Raw genomic sequence first — 22,645 nt, forward strand, 5'->3', positions numbered from 1 at the left:
AAAAAAAAAAAAAAAAAAAAAAAAAAAAAAAAAAAAAAAAAGTTATATTTTAACTAAAAACAATATAAATTAATAAATAAATTAAATATGTAAATTAAATAAATTAAATAAATTAAATAACTCAGTAAATATATATATATATATGTAATTTAAAAAAAAAAAAGAATAAAAATAAATACTTTTTTCTTTAAAGAAAATAAATTTTGTCTTATTTTGAATAAGATTATATATTCCTTAGAAACCTACAAAAATAAAAAATAGGATTATATAAATATTTTTAATATTATAAAATATATTTTTTATATATATTTTTTTTTTAGATTTTTCTTACAATTTTAAAGATAAAGAAGATAAAATGACAATAATTGAGCTACAAAACATTAAGAATGTAAAAAGAAATGGTGAAAAAACATAATTTAAAGAATAAAAAGCCCCACTTGCCAATAAAATAAAAAAGATGTTGATAAAGAATGAAAATAAAAAATTAAATTTTATTACGAGTAATGTTTTTTTACTTATTTCAAATAATTTCGATATAACATTTATATTATTATCAACTATACAACCATCAGCACTATCCATTACCACATTTGATCTAGTACTTAATGATAATCCTAAATCAGCACTTTTAAGTGCAAAACAATCATTTATTCCATCTCCGATCATACAAACTTTGCCTATTTAACAATTAAAAATATATAAATATATATATATATATATATAAATATATATACATATATATAATGATCAAAATGACTCATGTATTATTAAAAAAAAAAAAAAAAAATTTTTTACAAAACAAATGTACATATTTTCAATTACCATCATTTAATGATTTTATTTTTTTTACAAAATGAACTTTTTCTAATGGTAAAGTATTGGAAGAAATATTTTCTTTCGATATTCCCAAAATTTTTGAAATATAAAGAGCATTCATATAATTATCTCCAGTACATATATATACTTTTTTCTTTTTTTTTTTTAAATATTTTATTAAGTCAAAAACTTCTGGTTTAATGCTATCAACCAATGTAAAGAAGCCAATTATTATACCTTCTATGCACATAAAAATAATATTATTTCCTTCATTTTTTTTACTATTAGAATAATTATATAAAAATTGATATGTTTTGTGAACATTACAATCACAAGAATATAAATATTTTTCCATATTCTTTATACTTAATTTTTCCTGTTCTAATTCCGGTTTACAACAAAAAGTATTTTTATATTTTGTAAAACAGTAAAATAGTGTACCAATGGTTATTGATAAATCATTTATAATACAATTAATTCCTTGATTTTTTTCATTTATCAAATTGAAAACTTCAAATTTTTCTTTTATGTGGAAATTGTTATTTATAAATGCATTTATAGATTCAGCAAATAAATGATTACTATATTTTTCAATATTTAAACTCAAACTTATAAATAAATACAACCAATTACTAATTTTTTCCCTTAAATTACTCTTATCATCAAAATGAGAATTATGTTTAAAATATTCATTTCCTTCAGTTATGTTATTTTTTATATCATTATCATTTATAATATTTTTATCTTCACATATTCTAATTCCGTTTATTTTATCGTAGTTATGTGTATAATCATAGTCATTACTGGTTTCACTATAATATGAGTCGTCATTAGATGAACAATAACTGTCAGAATAATTTATAAAATGCTCTTTCAACGAGTTATCTAATATTTTGTTATATTTTTCTTTTTTTTTTTTTTCCGTTATAAATGATGCCAAATTATTTAAAATAGATTTTCCACCTTTAGAATAATCAGCTTTTTGTTTAACCAAAGTGCGCTGACTTGTTTTATTCCTATTTTTCTTTTCTAATTCTTTTATTTCAATTTTAAAATATTCCTTTTTTGTAGTAAAAGAATAAAATGTGACATTTTTATTGGAACAACTAAAACTTTCTATAAAATTTAAAGTATTATTATTATGTCTTTCTCGTTTTCTATACTTTTTCTTCATTTCTTTGTTTTCATAAAAAATATCAAAATTCTTGTTTATTACGAAACTATCTTCCATAACTATGCCATTAGAATAATCATCACATGAAATGCTACTCTGCTTTTTTTCTACGGAATTATTATTAAAATCATTTTCATTATCGTATCTTTTATCAAACACTTTATTATTACAATCATTTATAGGAAATGAGTTATTGTAGATGTTATTTTTATTATTTTGTTTGTATTTCTTATTCATATTATTTTCTTTTTTCGAAATATATTCTATATCATTAGTTATTATATCAGTAAAATTGATTGAAATATTATTATTAGTAAAATTTTTTAATAATTGATCTAGGAAAATATCTATATTATTAGAAATATATATTTTATTTACAACTGGCTTACCAACTGTTAAGGTACCAGTTTTATCAAAAATAAAGTGGTTACATTGCAAAAAAACTTCAAAAATATTTATATTTTTTATAATTATGCCAATATTGCTACATATATATGAACTGATAGCTATTGATAAGGGGCTAGCTAATCCAACTGCACATGGACAAGCAACACATAAAATAGATAAAGAAAAATGAATAGAAAAAAGCATACATGAAAGAAACTTGCTTAATTTAAAATAATTATCTTTTTTTATATTTACATAATCATAAAAAGTTAAAAAAAACCAAATAAAAAATACAATAAAACACAATAGTAATATAGATGGTATAAATATATTAGCAATTTTATCTGCATATAATTGTAAATTAGTTTTCTTGCAATTTATTTCATCTAATGTTTTCCTAACATATTCTATATAATTTCCTTTTGATATGTCGTTAATATATAAAACAATTATTCCTTCAACACACTTTGAGCCAGCATATACTTTGTCTCCTTTATATTTTTTAATTAATTTCTTTTCACCACTTATCATGCTTTCATCAACACAAGAAATTTCATTATTAATTTTTATTCCATCAATTAACAAAGTCATTCCTTCATAAAATACTAAAATATCATTTTTTTGAATAAATTGAATTGGATAACTATTTATAATATAATCATTTAAATTTATGTTTTTATTTTCATTAATTATCTTATTAATTTCATTATTTCTATCTAAAGAGTAATTAAAGAATAAATCCTTTTTGTCTTCATTATTAAAATCATTACTTGCAAAAATAAACTTATTGCAAGAAAAAGGGGTTGTTATAGCATCTTTATTAAAATCATTATTACTACCACTACTATTTTTATTTGTAATAATATTATTACATGTTTTATTAATATTATAAATATTATTACTATTATTATTATTATTATTATTATTATTATTATTATTATTATTATTATTATTAGAAATATTATTTCCTCTATCTTCTAATTCTGAGTCCATACATTTCGTTAGTTCATATTTGTTTTTTTTTTCTTCAATTTTATTTTTCTCTAAAATATAAACATGTTTTGTTTTACTCTCATATAAGTTTTCAATTTTTTTTTTTGTAAAACCTACTAAATAATTTTCAATTTCAAACCCGAATTTCATTATGCATATTAATAAGGCTGATGAATCAAAATATAATGGAATACCATCTACGTCGATTGAAAAAATTATACAAAATAATAAAAGAAAAAGTGAATAAAAATAAGAAAAAGAGGAACTAATAGAAATTAAAGCATTCATATTAATTATTTTATTCTTTAAATTTTTATATCCATTTAAAACAAAATTAAAGCCATAATAGATATAAACAAATGAACTTAAAAGAAAAATTAGTAATAATCTTATGGTTAAACTTGGAAAAATTTTAGTATCTAAATTTATATTAAATGTGTAAATAATTAATTTATTTAATATTTTTCTTAATTTTCTTCCTTTACTAGTATTTTTTTGTGCTTCCTTTAAATTACTATCATTCTTTCCTATATCTTTTCGAATATGTGAATTTTCATTTATAAATTTATTTGATTTTTTCTTATCCACTTTTTTTATTTTTTTATTTGTTTCTGTATTTTTATGTTTCCCATCTGAAGTAACAGTCTCATTCATATATGAATCAAACTCTTTTAAATTATTTATATTATTATGTTTTGAATTATGTAAATTATTAAAATCTTTTTCAAAATTATCTAAATTATTAATTTTATCATTATCTGAATTAATGGTTTCAATGAAATTTGTATTAACATCTTTAGGGTCTTCTGAATTCGAATTTCCCATTTTAAAACTATCTCTATCATGTTTCTCATAATCATTAGGAATTAATGTTTCACTAAAACCAGTATCAATATTTTTAGGATATTTGGAATTATTAAATTTAGAAGTTTCATTCATATTCTTATAATTCACATTATATCCTTTTTTGCAATTATTCTCTTCATTTTTATATAAATTACATTTAGTATTAAAAATTTTATTAGAATTGTTAAAATTATATTTTTTTAAATTAAGAGAAATATTATTCTTAATTAATCCCATATTCAATGATTCACTCGGAGTGTACTTATTATAAATTTTATCGGAGTAAAAGTTATTCATATAACCCATATTCATCTGGTAATTATTTAACATAATAATAATAAAGCTCAAAATAAAACAGAAAATTAATTCTATCAACTTCCACATATTATCTTTTTCATTATTTTTCGTAGATTTAAAATATCTCTCTTTGTCTTCATCGTAATATGCATCAATATTTTTTTTTTTTTTTAATTCTTCTAATATATATCTTATTCCAATTATCTCAGGATTATATAAAATATAAATATATTCTTTTTTAACATTATACTCTACATTTTTTATTCCTTTTATATTTTTTAACAATTCATATGATTTTATTACATCATCTCTATAAACATATAAAGTTATTTCAAAAAGATTACAATTATTATCATCATCTTTATATACATCTAATAAATCGTTATTAAAACCACTATCCTTTATTTCTTCCATTATTTTATTCACATAATTTTTAATATTGTAACATTGTAATTTGTTTTCAGATATATTTATTTTTAATTTTATTTTTTTTTCTGTAGCAAAACTATTACCCTCTATAATCAAATTTTTATTTTTCAAAAAATTTATAATTTTTTTTCCACAATTATCACAAGTCATATTATATATTTTTAATTCACATACAAATATATTCATTCTATCTCTATAATTTTCATAATCGTAAAAAACATTGTTGCTTTTATTTTTTTTTGATAACAAATTATTTTTATCTATATTTATGTCATTATTTTCATATAAATTTTTCTTTTGATTTTTTAAATGAGTTAATAAATTAATAACGTCATTGCTTTCATTTTTGTTTCCTTTTTCTTCATCAGTTACATTTTCATTGTTGCAATGAATAGGAATTTCAGAATAATTAATGGTTTTGTTAGTTATACTATTAATTATTGTATCATCTTTATTTTTTTCACTATTACTAAATTTTTTATTTTTTTCAACATCTTTATTTGTTTTATAATTTAAATGTTTACTTTTTTCTTCCTCATTTTTATTATCATTATTTTCATTTAAATTCGAATTTGAATTAATAATTAATTTCTCTTTTTTATAAATATTAATATCACTATCCTTAATGCAATCTTTTATATATGTGCTATCAGAATTTGAACTTATTTTATCATTTGATAATATTATGTTATTATTAGTAATATCAATTTTTTCTTTATTATTCTTAATAATATTTAAGTCATTATTATTTATTTGACATATATTTGTTTCTGCTTCTTCATATGTTGTTTTTATTTTTTTTTCTTCATTTACTAAATCTTCTTGTGTATCTTTAGTATTTGAATAAAAACTAAATGTAGTTAATTTTTCATTATATTTTTTTTTATTTTTTATACCTATATTATTTACATTTTCGTTTTTATCTTCTACAAAATGTCCATTAATATCAAGATTTTCTATTTTTCCTATTATTGTATATATATCTACAATATTATCATCATAAAAAATAGTAGCTGAATTATTCATAAAAGAAATCTTATCAACTCCTTTTATATTTAGTTTTCTTATTTTATTCTTTATATTTTTGTTAATTCTATTAATTAAAATTTTACTTTTCACCATTATTTTAAAGAAAATATTAAAATTCTTTTATAAAAAAAATCAAATAAAATAAAAGAAAAAAATAATTTAAAACAAATAAAAAAAAAAAAAAATTATAAATAAAATAAATTTCTTAAATACCATCATATAAATTCGTATAAAACATTTTTTAAAAATTAATTCATATATAAGGATAACAAACTTTTTGAATACCCTAAATTTCTAACAAAAAATGAAAATGCTTAAAATATATTAAAAGAAAAATATATTAAAAATAAAAATAACATATAATTTTAAAATATTTATAAATTATAGAAATTTTTTTAAAATATATGAATATTTTTTTGGTATTATATATTTAAAAAAAGCACAATAAAAATAATTTTAAAGAAAGAATTAGTCTATCATCATATATAGAAAAGAAAAAGAAAAAGAAAAAAAAAAAATTAAAAGAAAAATTAAAAGAAAAAGAAAAAGAAAAAGGAAAAGAGAAAAATAGTGACATATATACATATATATATATATATATATATGTATATAAAATTAAAACTTTTTCTTGTTACAAAAAGCTAACTATTATTATATATATTTTTTAAAAATTGAGAAAAATATTAAAAAGTTAATTTATTCATTTAAGCTTTCTGATATTTATTATAACACACATTTTAAAAAAAAAAAAAAAAAAAAATGTGCGAATAAAATAAATTTTAATTTTATAAGTAAAAAAAATTGTATATATATATATTTTTTTAAATTGTATGCGTTAAAATATTTATTTTAGTTTATTTTTATTTTATTTAAATTTTTTTTTTTTTTTTTTTTTTTTTTTTTTTTTTTGTGATATTTCTAAAATTATAATCTAAAAGATTATTTTTTTAATGCTTATTTTNTTTTTTTTTTTTTTTTTTTTTTTTTTTTAAATTTTTTTTTTTTTTTTTTTTTTTTTTTTTTTTTTTGTGATATTTCTAAAATTATAATCTAAAAGATTATTTTTTTAATGCTTATTTTTCTAAAAATGAGTTAAAGAGCTTTTTTTAAATTATTAAAAAAAATATGTAAGTATGAAAAATATTAAAAAGATTATTCTCACATTTCTAAAATTTATAAAGCTTATTTTTTGATTTATATATAAATGAAGATATTTTTGTAATCAGTAATAAATGTAAAAATAGTGATTTCACAAATGTAATGAAAACATATATATACTATAAATATACAATTACATCTAAAATAATTTCATATATAATTTACTTCATTATGAAATTTACAAATTTTAAGAATTTTCTAAAATATACATATATAAAAGTTTAAATAGCTGAAAAAATAAAAGATAAAAAAAAAAAAAATAAAATATCTTAAGGAAACAATTTATTATTTTACTTTATTTTTTAAAAAGTATTCCAATTTTCTTTATGAATATTTTGATTATCTAAGTCAATATATTTTGTATTTAAATAATTGCTTTGCTTTTCTAAAGAATAAATAAATTTATTGTTGTAAGAATGAAATAAGTCTATGTTTTGTTGTACTTTATTTAAAAACTCAGTTAAATAATTTTCATCAACAACATTTTCATAATTTATTTCAAATTTTTTTCTAAAAATATGATTCTTATATATTAAAATTACACTAGGTACATAATTTATTTGACAATTGTATGAACATTGAGGACATATATTAATGTCAATAAAAAAAAAATTTAAATTCTTATTTTTTTCAATGATACTTTTAAATTTATTAAATAGCACAATGCTGATATTGTTTTCATAGCTTCCAAAAAAAAGAACTTGTAAGTCATTAGATATAATAACATTTTTTGAATATGTTTCATCATCTATATTTTCTAATTCATTTTGTGTGGTATTATTCTGTTGTTTTATTTCTTTACTTACATGTTCTTCTAATTTATTATCTGTTTCTCCTCTAATTTTATTATGTGATTTATTTGATATTTCTGAATAATCTTTAAAATACTCATTTTTTATAATAAAATTAAAATATTCATCATAATTATTTATTATCTTCAAATTATTATAAGGCGACTCATTCAATTTATACACATTATAAATGTACTTGTTATCAATTTTCATACAATCATTTTTAATTGTACTATAATTCTTTGAAATTACACTTAAAAATTTTGAATTATTTTTTTTTAATATTTTATTTAAATTTAATACTTTAAGCATCTTAAATATCTATATTTCAAACAATCTTCTAAAAAAAAAAAAATTATTAAGTTTAAAAATTTTATGAGATATTAATTCACAATTTTTTCATTCCACTCTTATTATTTTTTTTTTTAAGATTTTTAAATTTTATTAAATATACAAGATAAAAATAAAATATTCAATATCTAATATTTTTATTATTTTTAATTAAATAATACAAAAAATAAAAAAAATAAAAAAAAAAATAAAAAAAATATAGTCTTAAATTTAGAAAAAAATTTTAAATTTAAAACTTGTTGGGAATTAAGTGAATGCTAGATAGAAAAAGAAAAATTAAATGAGGTATACTGAAAATATTATACGTTAATAATATATTTTATTATTTTTTTTTTTTTTTTTTTTTTTATACTTCCTATATATAATTTTATAAATGTAAATAAATAATTATTGATACATGAAGAATATTTTGTTTATTCGGTTTATATTTTTTTTTAAATGTTATGATAAAAAAATTTAATTTTTTTTTTTTACCTAAAAGATATGTGCTTCTGGGTATTTATAATATATATATATTTTTTTTTTTTTAAGAGTTAATATAAAAATTTTTTTTTTCGTTTTTTCTTTTGTAATAAAAATAACTAAAATTATTAAACAATGTTTAAAAATTAGTTAATTTTTCATAAGATTCATAAATATTAATTTAGTTTCATTTTTATTTTCCTTAAATTTAAATTAATAAAAAATAATTGTTAACATAACATTATAAATAAAATTAAAAATATATATATAAGTTATTTTTCAAAGTACAACTTATTTTATTATGTATAAACTGTATTACAGTATAAGTATATTTATATATATATATATTAAAAAGATATAGAAAGTTCTTTTTTTTTTTCCTTTTTTTTTTTTTTTTTTTTTGTGTTATCAGAAAAAGGTGTGACAAAATAAAAAAAAAATAAATATATAAAAATTACATAAAAAATATGTGTATTAATTTATAATTTAATTTAAAAACTTAATGAGCTCAAATAATTTATGCTTTCAACAACCTGGGAATCTAATTTGTCTTTAATAGGCAGCAAAAATTTAATAATATCATATAAAGTTGTTTTATCAACTAATTCATTTATCTACAGAAAAAAATAATAAAAAAATAATAAAATAAAATAATAATATATTAAATATATATAAACTAAAAATATCATTTTGTATAAAATTGAACTTAATATGTTAAGTAAATTTATTTTAAAAAATATTTTTATTTTTTTATTTATATTTTTACCTTATTTTTTTTACATAATTCTTTTAATGTCATTAAAAAATTTGATGACAAATCAATATTATAGTAATCAGCTGTTGACAATTTTTCTAACATATTTTCAGGGATTAAATTAGATGAAAAAATAATAAAAGCCTCTTCAAACATTTTTTTTTTCATAAACAATATAGTTAAAACAAGATGTGACTTGTTTTCAATTGACTCTAACTTAACATTAGATGGCCACATATTCTATAAAAAAAAAAAAAAAAAAAAAAAAAAAATATATATATATATATATGTTAATGTGTGTGTGTATATTTATAAAATAATATTTTATAAACAAAGAAATTTCTTTTTTTTTTTAATGTTGCATACCTTAGCTAAATGATAAAATCGAAAAGCACATTTACGAATATAATTATATTCCTTCTCATTATTATGAAAATAATATATGAGTTCATCATTGTATATTCTAATTAATGAATTAATTGCACTATGTTCATCTTTTAATATATAATAACATATAAATGATATTATATAATTTTTTCTTTGATTTGCAAAATAAGCTAATATGGCATAAAATTGAGAAATTTTATATAAAATGGATGAATGAACACTTATAATAGAATTATCCAATGATATTTTACTTAAAGTATTAATATTTTTGTTATAAATAAATTTAAAATTTCTAGATTTATAATGATATTCATCATTTTCACTTTTTTTTTTGTTTGATATTTTATTATGAGAAAATTTCTGCTTACTTAAAACATAATACATTAAAAAAAAGCATTTAATGTCTTTTTTTATCTTTACTTTATTTTTAAATAAAAATAAAAAATCATTTAATTTTCCGTAAAATATATTTCCGTTATTATTTATATGACCTATTATACTTTCATGTAGCAAAATATCTTGATTTTCTTGCACTATGCTTTTTAATAATTTAATACTTATATGTGTTTTTAAGTTAATTAAATATGTTATCTTTAATAAAATATTAATATTGTTATTTTTGAGAATAAAATATTCATATGGAATATCATTATTGCTCATACTTAATACAACTAAATTCACTTTATCTGATGAAGGAACATCATTAATATCATGAGAGCTATCAAGAATTAGACTATTTTCATTTTGAAATTTTAAAAAATTCAATGTTTTCATTTTGATATTATTTAAATGAGAATTTTCAAAAATATTATTTTTATGTAAAAATATTGTTAAAACCAATAATATTCTTTGCAAATTGTTAGATATACAAGATAAAAAAACAACTGTAGTATATATATTTCCCACTAATAATAAATAATAAAATAACTTAATATATAATAAAAAATTATTTTTTAAAACTTTTAAAATATTTCCTTTACTTTTCTCTGATATTTTCCCATCCACAATAATAAAATTATTTATTACATCATCAACCTTTAATTTTGAACAAATAGATAAATATTTTTTATTTTCATTAATAATACAATTAGAAATACTGGTAAACAATTTTTCTATTTTGTTATTTATTTTTTCTCTTCTATGTTTTGTATCATTTAAAAATGCATTATTATCATCATCATAATTATAAAAACTTAAATTAGAATCAATAATATCAAAATTTTCCTGAAATTTACTACTATATAGGTCGAAATTTTTTGTAATAAATAATGTCAATTCAAACCATATACTTGTTTCAATATTACAGTACTCAAAATTATAACTATATTTATTTGTAATTCCTAATCCATCACTGCTATTTACTTTTACTATCCCTTTATTTATTTTATCTAGTTCATCATTTATTTCCATATTACTAAAAGAATCTTCTTTCACTTTTTTTGGTTTTTGCAATATATTACTAATCATATCAAAAAAAAAAGTTTTCCTTTTACTTTTTCTTTCCTTTTCTGGAGTTCTATTATTCTCAATATTAACTTTTTTATAATCACTATCAGCATCATTGTTATAATCTTCATTTTTATATATTCTCAACTCATTCTTATAACTATTATCTACAGTTATTTCGTTTTCATGATTATTATCATAATTATTGTTATTTTTACCGATGTAATAAAAAATATTCTTCATTTCAATTTTTTTTTCTCTATTTGTGTATATATTTCCATTTCTGTAAAATATATCTGAAAATAAAATGCACAATAAATCATAGGCATATATATTATTAACACATATATAAATAATAGAATGAAAAAAATTAATTAAATTAGATATATTAATTTTCTTTTTTAATATATCGCTGCAATCAATTTCAATTTTCATATTTTCAAATATATTTATTTCATTGTTTTTATTATAAATTAAAAATAATATTCTTATTAACAATATTATGAAATCATAAAAATAATTATCAATATTTAAGTGCTTAATGAATTCTTCATTTTTAATTATTTGTATTAACCCTATATAATTACCACAACGAAACATAATATTGATTAAATAGAAAAAAAAGTGAGTAGTAGAGTTTTCTTTATCCATTTCATTTTTGTAATAATTATTATAACAATAAGAAAAAATTATATTAGATTTGGTATCAACAAAATATTCTTCTATTTGATTAATATCTTTAGAAACATAATTACTTATTTCTATTTTATAAAATTTATCATGTAAGTGTTGTAATGTACCAAATAAATAATTAAGCAATAAATTCTCATAGGTATAATTTCCATAATTTATTTTATCTTTATTTTCACTATCGTAGTATTCTTCTTTTTCTTTTTTTTTTATATTTTCCTTAGTTATAGATAAATTCATGTTTAATAAACTATTCAAAATGTCTTTCAAAATTTGCTTATAAAAAGAATCGAAATCTAATGTACTATTGCTTTTCTCATTATTTAATATATTTTCTTCAAAATTATTTATTTGGGATTTTATAAAATGATTTTTTGAGTTTATATAATAATGATCATTAATTTCAACAAAACTATCATATAAATTAGATTTTTCAGAATTTCCAAAAAAAAATTTTGAATAATTCAAATGAGTGTTACTTAATAACATATAATAAAAACTTTTAAAAGGTATAAAATCAATTTTATAAGAATTAACATTATACAACCAAATTAATATTTGAAACTCATGTTGATCTAAATCTAATACATTACTTTTTATAACTTTTTGATTTTTTTTTTGTTTAAAATTAACTAAATAATCGACAAAATTTTTAAAAATATTACTTTTAAAATTATCCCACATTAAAGAATCATGATCATTTAATAGAGAAAATGTGGTTTTCTGTATATTATTTATATTATCATTAATTATTAAATTTATATAATTGTAAAATGTTCTTTCTTGCCCTTTATCACTACTTATGCCATCATTATAAATCTTATCAAAAATATTTTCTTTACTTTTGATAATTTTTAAATCTTCATCAATATTATCTAATTTTTCTGCATTTTCAACGTCTTCCTTATCTTTTTTCAATTCTTCTAATGAAATATCATTTTCCCTACTCTTTTCATTCATCAAAAGTTTATCTTGCAGAATTGGACTATTACTTATCGCATTTTTGTCACTTAAAAAAATACTTTTTGATGTATTATCATTTACATTTAATCCTCCAGTTAAATTGTTACTTAAGTTATTACATAAATTATTATTTAAAGTACCACTTAAATTGCTAGATAAATTAGTATTTAAATTAGTATTAAAACCAGTATTTAAGCTAGTATTTAAATTGGAACTTATGGTATTACTTATATTAGATCCTATGTTTGTACTTATGGTGGCATTTGAATTGGCGTTTGGTGTATTTAAAACTAAACCTGATGAAGATCCAAATATATTTTTATCATTTAAGTTAGTTTTATTTGTACTTGAAGTAGTATTTCCAAAAAGATTAGTAGAGGGAATATTTGTATTAGTTGTTGGAGTAGTAATAGCAGAAGTTGTACTTTGAGTAGTAGCTGGCAGTGTTCCAAAAATATTATTAAACTTATTTTGACTAGTTGGTGTAGATGAAAACACATTACTTGTTACTCCTTGATTTGTTGGAGTTGTAGAAGCAAATATATTATTGTTTACGGGTTGAGTGGTTGTTGATAATGATCCAAAGATACTAGTTGTTTTATTTTGATTAGTCGCTGTTGCATTCCCAAATATATTACTTGTTGATGTATTTGTAGTAGCTCCTGGTAAAGTACCAAAAATATTACTTGTAGGTTTAGTTTGATTAGTAGATAATCCTCCAAAAATGTTACCAGTTGTTGTAGTTTGATTGGATGCTGGTAAAGTTCCAAAGATACTACTTGTTTTATTTTGATTAGTCGTTGTTGCATTTCCAAATATATTACTTGTTGATGTATTTGTAGTAGTTCCTTGCAAAGTACCAAAAATATTACTTGTAGGTTTTGCTTGATTAGTAGATAATCCTCCAAAAATGTTACCAGTTGTTGTAGTTTGATTGGATGCTGGTAAAGTTCCAAAGATACTACTTGTTTTATTTTGATTAGTCGTTGTTGCATTCCCAAATATATTACTTGTTGATGTATTTGTAGTAGCTCCTGGTAAAGTACCAAAAATATTACTTGTAGGTTTTGCTTGATTAGTAGATAATCCTCCAAAAATGTTACCAGTTGTTGTAGTTTGATTGGATGCTGGTAAAGTTCCAAATATACTACTTGTTTTATTTTGATTAGTCGTTGTTGCATTTCCAAATATATTACTTGTTGGTGTATTTGTAGTAGCTCCTGGTAAAGTACCAAAAATATTACTTGTAGGTTTAGTTTGATTAGTAGATAATCCTCCAAAAATGTTACCAGTTGTTGTAGTTTGATTAGATGCTGGTAAAGTTCCAAAGATACTACTTGTTTTATTTTGGTTAGTTGTTGATGCACTACCAAAAATACTACTTGTATTTTGGTTCGTTGTAGGTAATGTTCCAAAGATACTTGTTTTATTTTGAGTAGTTGATGATAAATTTCCGAAAATATTTCGTGAGTTACTTTGATTTGTAGATAGGTTTCCAAAAATATTATTGGATGTCGTAGTTTGATTATTTGGTTGGAGACTTCCAAAGATACTTTTATTAGTTAAACTTGTTCCTTGAGTATTTAATGATGATGTTCCAAATATATTTTTCATATTCATATTATTTTGATTATTTGTATTCATAAATAAACCACTTCCTAAATTTCCTTGAGAAGACGTATTAACATTTGATGTACCAAATAAATTTTTTGTACTCAAATTAGACTGATTATTTATATTATCATATAAACCCTTGTTTCCAGTTAAGCTAGTGGAAACATTACCAATGTTAAATAAACTTTTGTTTACCAATGCATTTGACTGTTGTGTTTTTGCACTTCCAAAAAGAGAATGATCAGTATTTGTTATATTTGTCTGAATATTAGTATTCCCAAATATGCTCTTATTTGAGTTTCCTTGATTAAACGATCCAAAAATACTATTCGATGATGTATTTGGCATAAACATGTTTTTATTTTTTAATAAATTATTTGAATCTGAAAAATTTCCTTTATCTATATTTGTATTATTAAAACTTTGATTAAAAATATTTTTATTATTGTTATTTAAAAATGAATTCATATTAAATATGCTCATAATTCAAAAAAAAAAGTTTTCCATTTCAACAAAAAAAAAAAATATAGTTGAAATTATTAACAATTTAAACAAAAATATTTATATTAAACACTTTAAAATTTATACAGACTTATTTTTACAAAAAAATTATAAACTTGTTAGCATTTTATTCAAGATATAAAAATACTCTTTTAATTATAAATGTGTATATTTGTATATTTATTAAGGGATAGAGAAATTTAACATTATATTATATCATAATTGACATATATTATTACCTCTCTTTTTTATTTTTTATTTTTTCTCTTTTTACTTGTTTTTTCTTTTTTCTCTTTTTACTTTTTTCTTCTTCCTTTTACCTTTTTTCTTTATTATTTTTTTTTTTTTTTTCTTTTTTGTGTTAAACAAATACAATATTTTTTTGTAATAAAAAAAAATTCCTTTTTTTAATGGCTATTTTTTTTTTTTTTTTTTATGAATTTTTCATAAAAAAATAATTTTATTTTTTAATGCTTTGTATTCCCTTTATTTATTTTTTGGATTTTTTATAATTATGTACTTTGTTATATATTTGTGTAAACTTCACAAGCGGTATTTTAACAATAAATTAAAGTTATTCTTAAACATAAATTTAATAATTTTCTATAATGTATAATAAGAAAAATTTAAACAAAAAAAAATAATTTTATATATAAAAAGATATGAAAAGAAAAAGAAAAAATTTAAATGAGTGTGAAGAAAAAAAAAAAAAAAAAAAAAATAAAAAATGTTAAAAAAAAAAAAAAAATTGAAAATAAATATTTATACGATTTATATATATAATAAAAAATTAAAATAAAAATTATGATACAAAAAAAAAAAATAAATTAAAAAAAAAAGTTATGTATAAAAAAATGAAAAATCAATAAAGATAAAAATAATGATAAACAAACACTATAAGAATATCAATCAAAAAATACTTCTATTATCTAAAAACCAACTTACATTCTACAAAAATAAAAATTTTGTAGATACAAAAAAAAGAAAAAATTTAGAAATTACTTATGATTTAAAGCTCATAAAATTTTTTTTTTATTTTTACTTATTTCAACAAAAATTAAAATGATTTAAATTTAAAAGCTTTTATAAAAATAATAACATATACGTTTGTCTTTATATGCTTACAAAATTACAAAAACTTTAATCAATAACAGTGTCAATTTATGCATTTAATAATTTTTTATTTTAATTATATATGTATATTTTACCTTTATATTACATAATACATTTAAACATTAACATGATTTATTTTTATTCTAATAATTTTATAGAATGAAATATTCAATAAATATACATAATTCATCATTATTATATCAAATTGAAAAAGCATTTAGAAGGATCTACAATTACTTTTTAATTTATTTTGATATAGATAAAAATATAAAACACTTCAAAGAGAAACAATTTATTTCTAAATATAGAAAAAATTAAAATAATAAAAAATATGTATGTTAAATTCTTTCGAAGTTATTTTATTATTTTCTTTGAGTAAATGTAAGTTATACAATAAAATAAATAGTCATAAGAATATCTTATTTTTGTTTTATTATACACAATAAATTTCTATAGTTTTTATAAATTAGAAATATCATAGAAAAATAAATGAATAATTAATTATTACATTTTTCGCATCTTTTCGTTTAATTATTTTTTTTTATATATTCCTATTATTGAAATTTTATTTACAAGATGTTACCAAGAAAAAAGATAAAATATATTCTATTTAACATATTCTTTTAAAAATAAAAATTTTAATTAAAATAATAAAATTTATGAACTAGTATTTTAATTGTAATTTTAAAAATGTGATCAATACTATAACAAATTTAATCTAATATTTTTTAATTCTTAAATATATTAATTTTTTTTTTTTTCTAAACTTATTCAAATATATTATACTACGTACCAATACTTAATATATTAAATAAAATATATAAATAAATTAAATAGTCATAAATATATTAAGCTATTTTGAACCTTTTTTTTTTTTTTTTTTTTTTTTTTTTTTTACATATGTCTTGTTACTTAAAAATCAAAAATGTTAAAAAAAAAAAAAAAAAGTTTCATAATAATAAAAAAGGTCAAATGGAAACAAGCGGAGATTTTTTAAAAAAAAATTAAATTGAATTAAAATTAATTTTAAAAAATCGTTTCATCGTTTCATACGATCCCCATGATATGGCTGATGCAGGTATACATAATGCCATTCTTGCTAGAGATCCTTTAAAAAAAGAGCCCAAACCTTCTTTATAATATAAATTAGATACAACTTTAAAAAATTGAAATCCTTTTGTATTAAAGCATTCAGTTTGAATTCTTGTTTTTATAACATCAAATGGATTAGTTAATATAGCTGCTATTCCCCCACCAATTCCTGCACATACAAAATATGAAGTAATGTGATTAAAATGTTTACTAAAAGAATCATTTTTATAATTATTCATCCAAATATTTTTTAAATCAATATAATTTTTCTGTTCAAAATTCAATGAATTCCTTATCTTATTGTCACAACTTTCTGGATGATTATTACAATTGTTCTCTAATTTTTTGATAATTTCCTTAAATAAAATATCAGAATTATGTTTCTCATTAGAAAGTGTTTTCACTATTTTCTCTTCATTTACTTCATCTCCTTGAACAAATTTACTTTCTTTATTTTTACTTGAATTATTCAATGAATATAAATCTTGGTCAATATAAAATTTTATTAATTTCATCTTATCACTTTCTTTATTTAAGTTATTTATTATTTTATCAGCATTATTATTTTCATAATAATTTTTTTCATGATTATTTTTTAAATCATTTATAATACTTACGTTTTTAATATTTCCTTCTATATTTTTGTTGTGTTTTTTTTTTATGTTATTGTCCTCTATCTTATTATATTTATTTTCCGAACTATTTTTATTTATGTTACTAAAATTACATATATATTCAAAATAAAACTTTTTCATCCGTTCATTTGTACAAATCATAATAATCTGATAAGGTATATTCATTAACAGTGTTATTGGTAAACTTAAATATAAACTCCTTATACCATTTTCTTTTAATATTTTTATAGATTCTAAACCATTTCTATTTATTCCTAATTGTATCCTTTGTTTTAATGTATCTATAGGTGTAATAATTAAATCGTGTGCTATGGTTGCTAAAAATCCTGATACAATTATGCTAAAATAATTTAAATCATTTAATTTGTAATTAATTGATTCAGGTTTTTTATTATTTAAAATTCTTATAGATGAATTATTTGAAATACTTGAAAAATATTTTTTACTGTACTCAAAAGTTGAAAAATACAAAGCATGAGCCGGAATGCATCCTAGCATTACAACATTTACTCCTTTATATAAATGAGAAAAATTATTTCTTATTAGGTTACAATTATATCTGATTACATTTACATCATTTTTTTTATTTTTAAGTAAAAAGATATTTTTAAAAAAACTAAAATTTTTAAAACTGTTATTAAACCTATTTACATCGTAGGTATTCTTTTTATAAAAGTTAAATTTGCTTGAAGAATGAATATTTCTATCAAACAAATTTGTATTATTATTTTTATAAAGATTAAATTTACTTAAGAAATTAATATTTCTATCAAATAAATATGTATTATTATTTTTTGGAAAATAATATATATTATTTAATAAGATATTTCTTTCATTATTTAAAAATGAAAATATATCATTTTTTTTAATTATTTTGTTATTTTCTAATGATATATTTTTATGTGTAACATGGTTTAAAAAGTTTTTCATATTTTGAAATAAGTTTACAAAAACATTTAAATGATTTTTCCTCTTCTGCGTATTTAAAATATTCAAATAATTTTGATATATAAAACTTTTTTTAAATATATTATTTAAATTATGATAATTCGTTTTTTTAAGAAAATTTAAAGTATTATTTAATGTTTTATAAGTGTTTTTATTTCCATCATATAAAAAATTTTGATGTGGAAATTTTAAAATATATTTGCTTTTATTATTATTGTTAAAATTATTCGTATTAAAACACTTATTTATAATATGAATATATATATTTTTTAAATTATTCATCAATGTTAATTTATTTTTACTAAAAATAGAAATAAAACGATTATTTCCTTCTATTTTCAAAAATTTCCCCATATATTTGTTAAATATGAAATTATTATTTTTTAAATAAACATAATTATTCTGTTTTATATTTACATATGTATTTAATAATCTTAATTTTTTATTACCATAATTTTTTGTATTATTATTATTGAATGAATACTTGTAATAATTAATATTACCTTTATATTTTTTTTTAATTTTTTTTAAAATAATTTTCGATGCAACTTTTTTTGAGCTATACATTTTTTTTTCCTTAAGACGAAGTGAAAGTAAAGATAACTGTTTTTTATCATTATATGATAGTTTTTTAATACCATTTTTCACATTGTTTTTATAAATATTAGATAATTTATCCAATTTAATCATAACATCTTTACCTGAATAATTTTCTAAGTTATTCATATTTCTTTTTAAATAATTAATTCTTTTATTTTTGCAGTTATATAACTTATTTGAGTTAATTTCCTTAGAGTTAATACATAAATTGGTTCCATTCTTTTTCAGATTTAATAAATACTTATAATAAGAATTAAAACATTTATAATTATTTGAATATCTATTAATTCTTTTATTACAGTAATTATGGTATTGTAATTTTTTATTTACTATATGGTTTATTTTACTGTTGTACAATTTATAATTGTCGTGATGGAACCTATTTAATTTATTTTTTTTTTTTAATATATCTAATATATTTATGTATGTAGCAATCCTTTTATTTTCACATGGGATTGTTTTAATATTACAATAATTTTCGTAATTACATGTTTTATTTAAGCAGTTATCACACCCAACTGCGGAGCAAAAGTTTCTTTTATCAATATGTATAGGTGTGTTTAATTCTTTGATATTATTATGGCAATTATACAAGTTACACTTTTTAAAACTTTTCTTACAATTTAAATTAGTATTTGTTTGGAAATAAGTTTTTATAGTATCTAATGGATACATAAAAACATGTTCCATTAAACCAGCAATACTACCACAAAATATATGTTGCCACAACGGTATATCCCCTTTATATTCTTCCCATTCTTCCCATATAAAGTCAAAAGACTCCGATTCATTTTCATTCGATGCTTCACTTACAGATAATTCATTCATCTTATTTTATTTTATTTTGATTTTGATTTTATTTGATTTTTTTTTTTTTTTTTTTTTTTTTTTTTTTTTTTTTTTTTTTTTTTTTTTTTTTAATTAACCTTTCATTACTTTTTTGTATCTATATATCATTAATTATTTTATTTATTTTGAATTTTTTATGCTTTTTCTTAAATATTCAGAAAAAAAGAGAAAAAAGAAAAAAAAATTTATTATAATATTTCAATTAACATATTAGAGAAAACGAATTTATATGTTTTTCATATTTATTATAACTAATATTTAAATTTATTTACATTCCCAAAAATTTATAAAAATTATGTTTTCAAATTAATCTATTCCATTATGATAGTTTTCGCAAAATCAAAAAAAATTATTATTTTTTAAAATTTGCTAATTATAGGAAACAAAAAAAAAAATATATGAATTTAAAGTCAATAAATAAATTAATAAATTAATTGAAAAAATAAAAGAAAAAAATTATATTTAGTTATCTATATATATACATATATATTTAATTGTTTTTGTATTTTATAATTATTATTTATTTTATGTTTTTTTAAATATATAAACATAATATTATAGAAGAAAATATTTAAATCACATAATGAATATATATATATGTTATAATTAAATTTTTTATAATAAAAAAACATACGAATAAAAAATTATAGAAACTGTATATAAATTTATGGTATAAAATATATATATATATATATATATATATATATATATATATATATATATATATATATATATATATATATATATATATATATATATAAGAATAATTATAATTCAGCTAAAAAAAAAAAAAATTTGTAATTAAAAAATTAAGAGCACACAAAAAGAAGAGTAAAAAAAAAAAAAATAAAATAATATATCTACAAAATAAAAATTATAAATTAAATTATAATGTGTCCTTTTTTTATAAAAGAAAGTACTATTTTTTAATAAAATTACTTTACCTGTGCTTTATAAAAATATACCTATCATAATTCCAAAGTATTTTATTTACAAATGTTAAAAAAACATCATACTATACAAATAATAAATTGAGTAGAATAGATATATATATATTCAAAAAAAATTAACATTAAACATAATTTTTTTTATATAAAAAGTAATAAAATTTTTATTTGAAATTTTAATAACTTATCAAATTGAGACAGCTAAAAAAGTCAAAAACAAAAATAACAAAAAAAAAAAAATCACATAAATGTAACAATAAAATAGATTGACAATAACAACATAAATAATTGATTGTTCATCCAAAATATGAAATTATAATTTAATTTCTTTTTAATTTAAAATGTATAAATTAAAATTAAAAAAAAAAAAATCCCTAAAATAAATTTAATTATAAATATTTTCACATGTAAAAAAGGGATATAATTGTATAATTAATTATTTAAAATTAACAACTAATAACTAAATTAACAAAAGCATGAAGTAAAAATGGAAATATTATAGACATAAAAATTATTATAAAGATAGAAAATCTATGAGAAAAAAAAATTATAACAAAAAAAAAAAAAATCAATACATATATATGAAATAAAGCATATAATATTCAGAAATGTATTTTTTAATTGGAAAATTTTCACTAAAAAAAAACCATAAAATTAGAGATTTAAAAAAAAGTGTACATAACTGCTTTATTAAAGAACCACAGAATATAATTAAAAATAAATTCTTTTTTGAAATTTAAATTAAAAAAAGAAATAAGATTAATCTTTTCTTTTCTTTTCCTTTCTTTTCTTTTCTTTTCTTTTCTTTTCTTTTCCCTTCTTTTCCTTTCTTTTCTTTCCTTTTTTTTTTTTTTTTTTTTTTTTTCTTTTTTTTTTTTTTTTTTTTTTTTTTTTTTAAATGTATATATTCGTAATAACTAAAATTTTATTAACAAATAAAAAAAAAAAAAAAAAGTAAAAATTGAGAAAAACTTCAAAATATATTTAAGAATGTGCATTACTTTTTTCTTTTGTATTTATTCTTTAGTATATAATAAAACAAAATATTCTTATATGAAATTTTATTTATTTCTAATATTAATTTTTGGACAAATAAGAAAGAAAATACAAAATAATTTGCATTAAAAATTTATTTTTTTCTAGATACAATACATTTTAGATCTTTTATAAGAGAGAAAAAACGAATAAAAAATAAAATTAAATTACTACGAAAATAATATACTATATAATGGTAAATTTTACAATGAACTATTATTAGAATAAAGTAAATATAATCATTTATTTATTAAAATTTTTTTTTTTTTTTTTTTTTTATGTTATTATATCTTAAAATATTTAATTTTTTTTTTTTTTATGTATTTTTATGTTGTTGG

At 17.5% G+C, this 22,645-nt stretch overlaps 4 protein-coding genes across 4 annotated transcripts; all 4 read right to left on the reverse strand.

Annotated features, from left to right (window-relative positions):
• Positions 1 to 223: 223 nt before the first annotated feature.
• Positions 224 to 6,064, reverse strand: CuTP (copper-transporting ATPase, putative; the record flags this gene model as incomplete). The annotated part of the gene is made up of 3 exons (XM_028672890.1): positions 224 to 242; positions 332 to 677; positions 823 to 6,064. The coding sequence occupies 3 exons, from the start codon at positions 6,062 to 6,064 to the stop codon at positions 224 to 226; spliced, it is 5,607 nt and encodes a 1,868-aa protein (XP_028529397.1).
• A 1,367-nt stretch (positions 6,065 to 7,431) lies between these two features.
• PGAL8A_00417500 (conserved Plasmodium protein, unknown function) lies at positions 7,432 to 8,232 on the reverse strand (the record flags this gene model as incomplete). Its single annotated transcript, XM_028672891.1, has 1 exon — positions 7,432 to 8,232. One exon carries the CDS (start codon positions 8,230 to 8,232, stop codon positions 7,432 to 7,434), a length of 801 nt encoding a protein of 266 aa, XP_028529398.1.
• Positions 8,233 to 9,224: 992 nt separating this feature from the next.
• Positions 9,225 to 15,070, reverse strand: NUP100 (nucleoporin NUP100/NSP100, putative; the record flags this gene model as incomplete). Its single annotated transcript, XM_028672892.1, has 3 exons — positions 9,225 to 9,347; positions 9,500 to 9,727; positions 9,854 to 15,070. 3 exons carry the CDS (start codon positions 15,068 to 15,070, stop codon positions 9,225 to 9,227), a joined length of 5,568 nt encoding a protein of 1,855 aa, XP_028529399.1.
• A 2,135-nt stretch (positions 15,071 to 17,205) lies between these two features.
• PGAL8A_00417700 (mitochondrial carrier protein, putative) lies at positions 17,206 to 20,304 on the reverse strand (the record flags this gene model as incomplete). Its single annotated transcript, XM_028672893.1, has 1 exon — positions 17,206 to 20,304. One exon carries the CDS (start codon positions 20,302 to 20,304, stop codon positions 17,206 to 17,208), a length of 3,099 nt encoding a protein of 1,032 aa, XP_028529400.1.
• Between the last annotated feature and the right edge of the window lie 2,341 nt (positions 20,305 to 22,645).

Source organism: Plasmodium gallinaceum (genome assembly GCF_900005855.1).
Source record: "Plasmodium gallinaceum strain 8A genome assembly, contig: PGAL8A_v1_119, whole genome shotgun sequence".
In the NCBI taxonomy this organism is placed as follows: Eukaryota; Apicomplexa; class Aconoidasida; order Haemosporida; family Plasmodiidae; genus Plasmodium; species Plasmodium gallinaceum.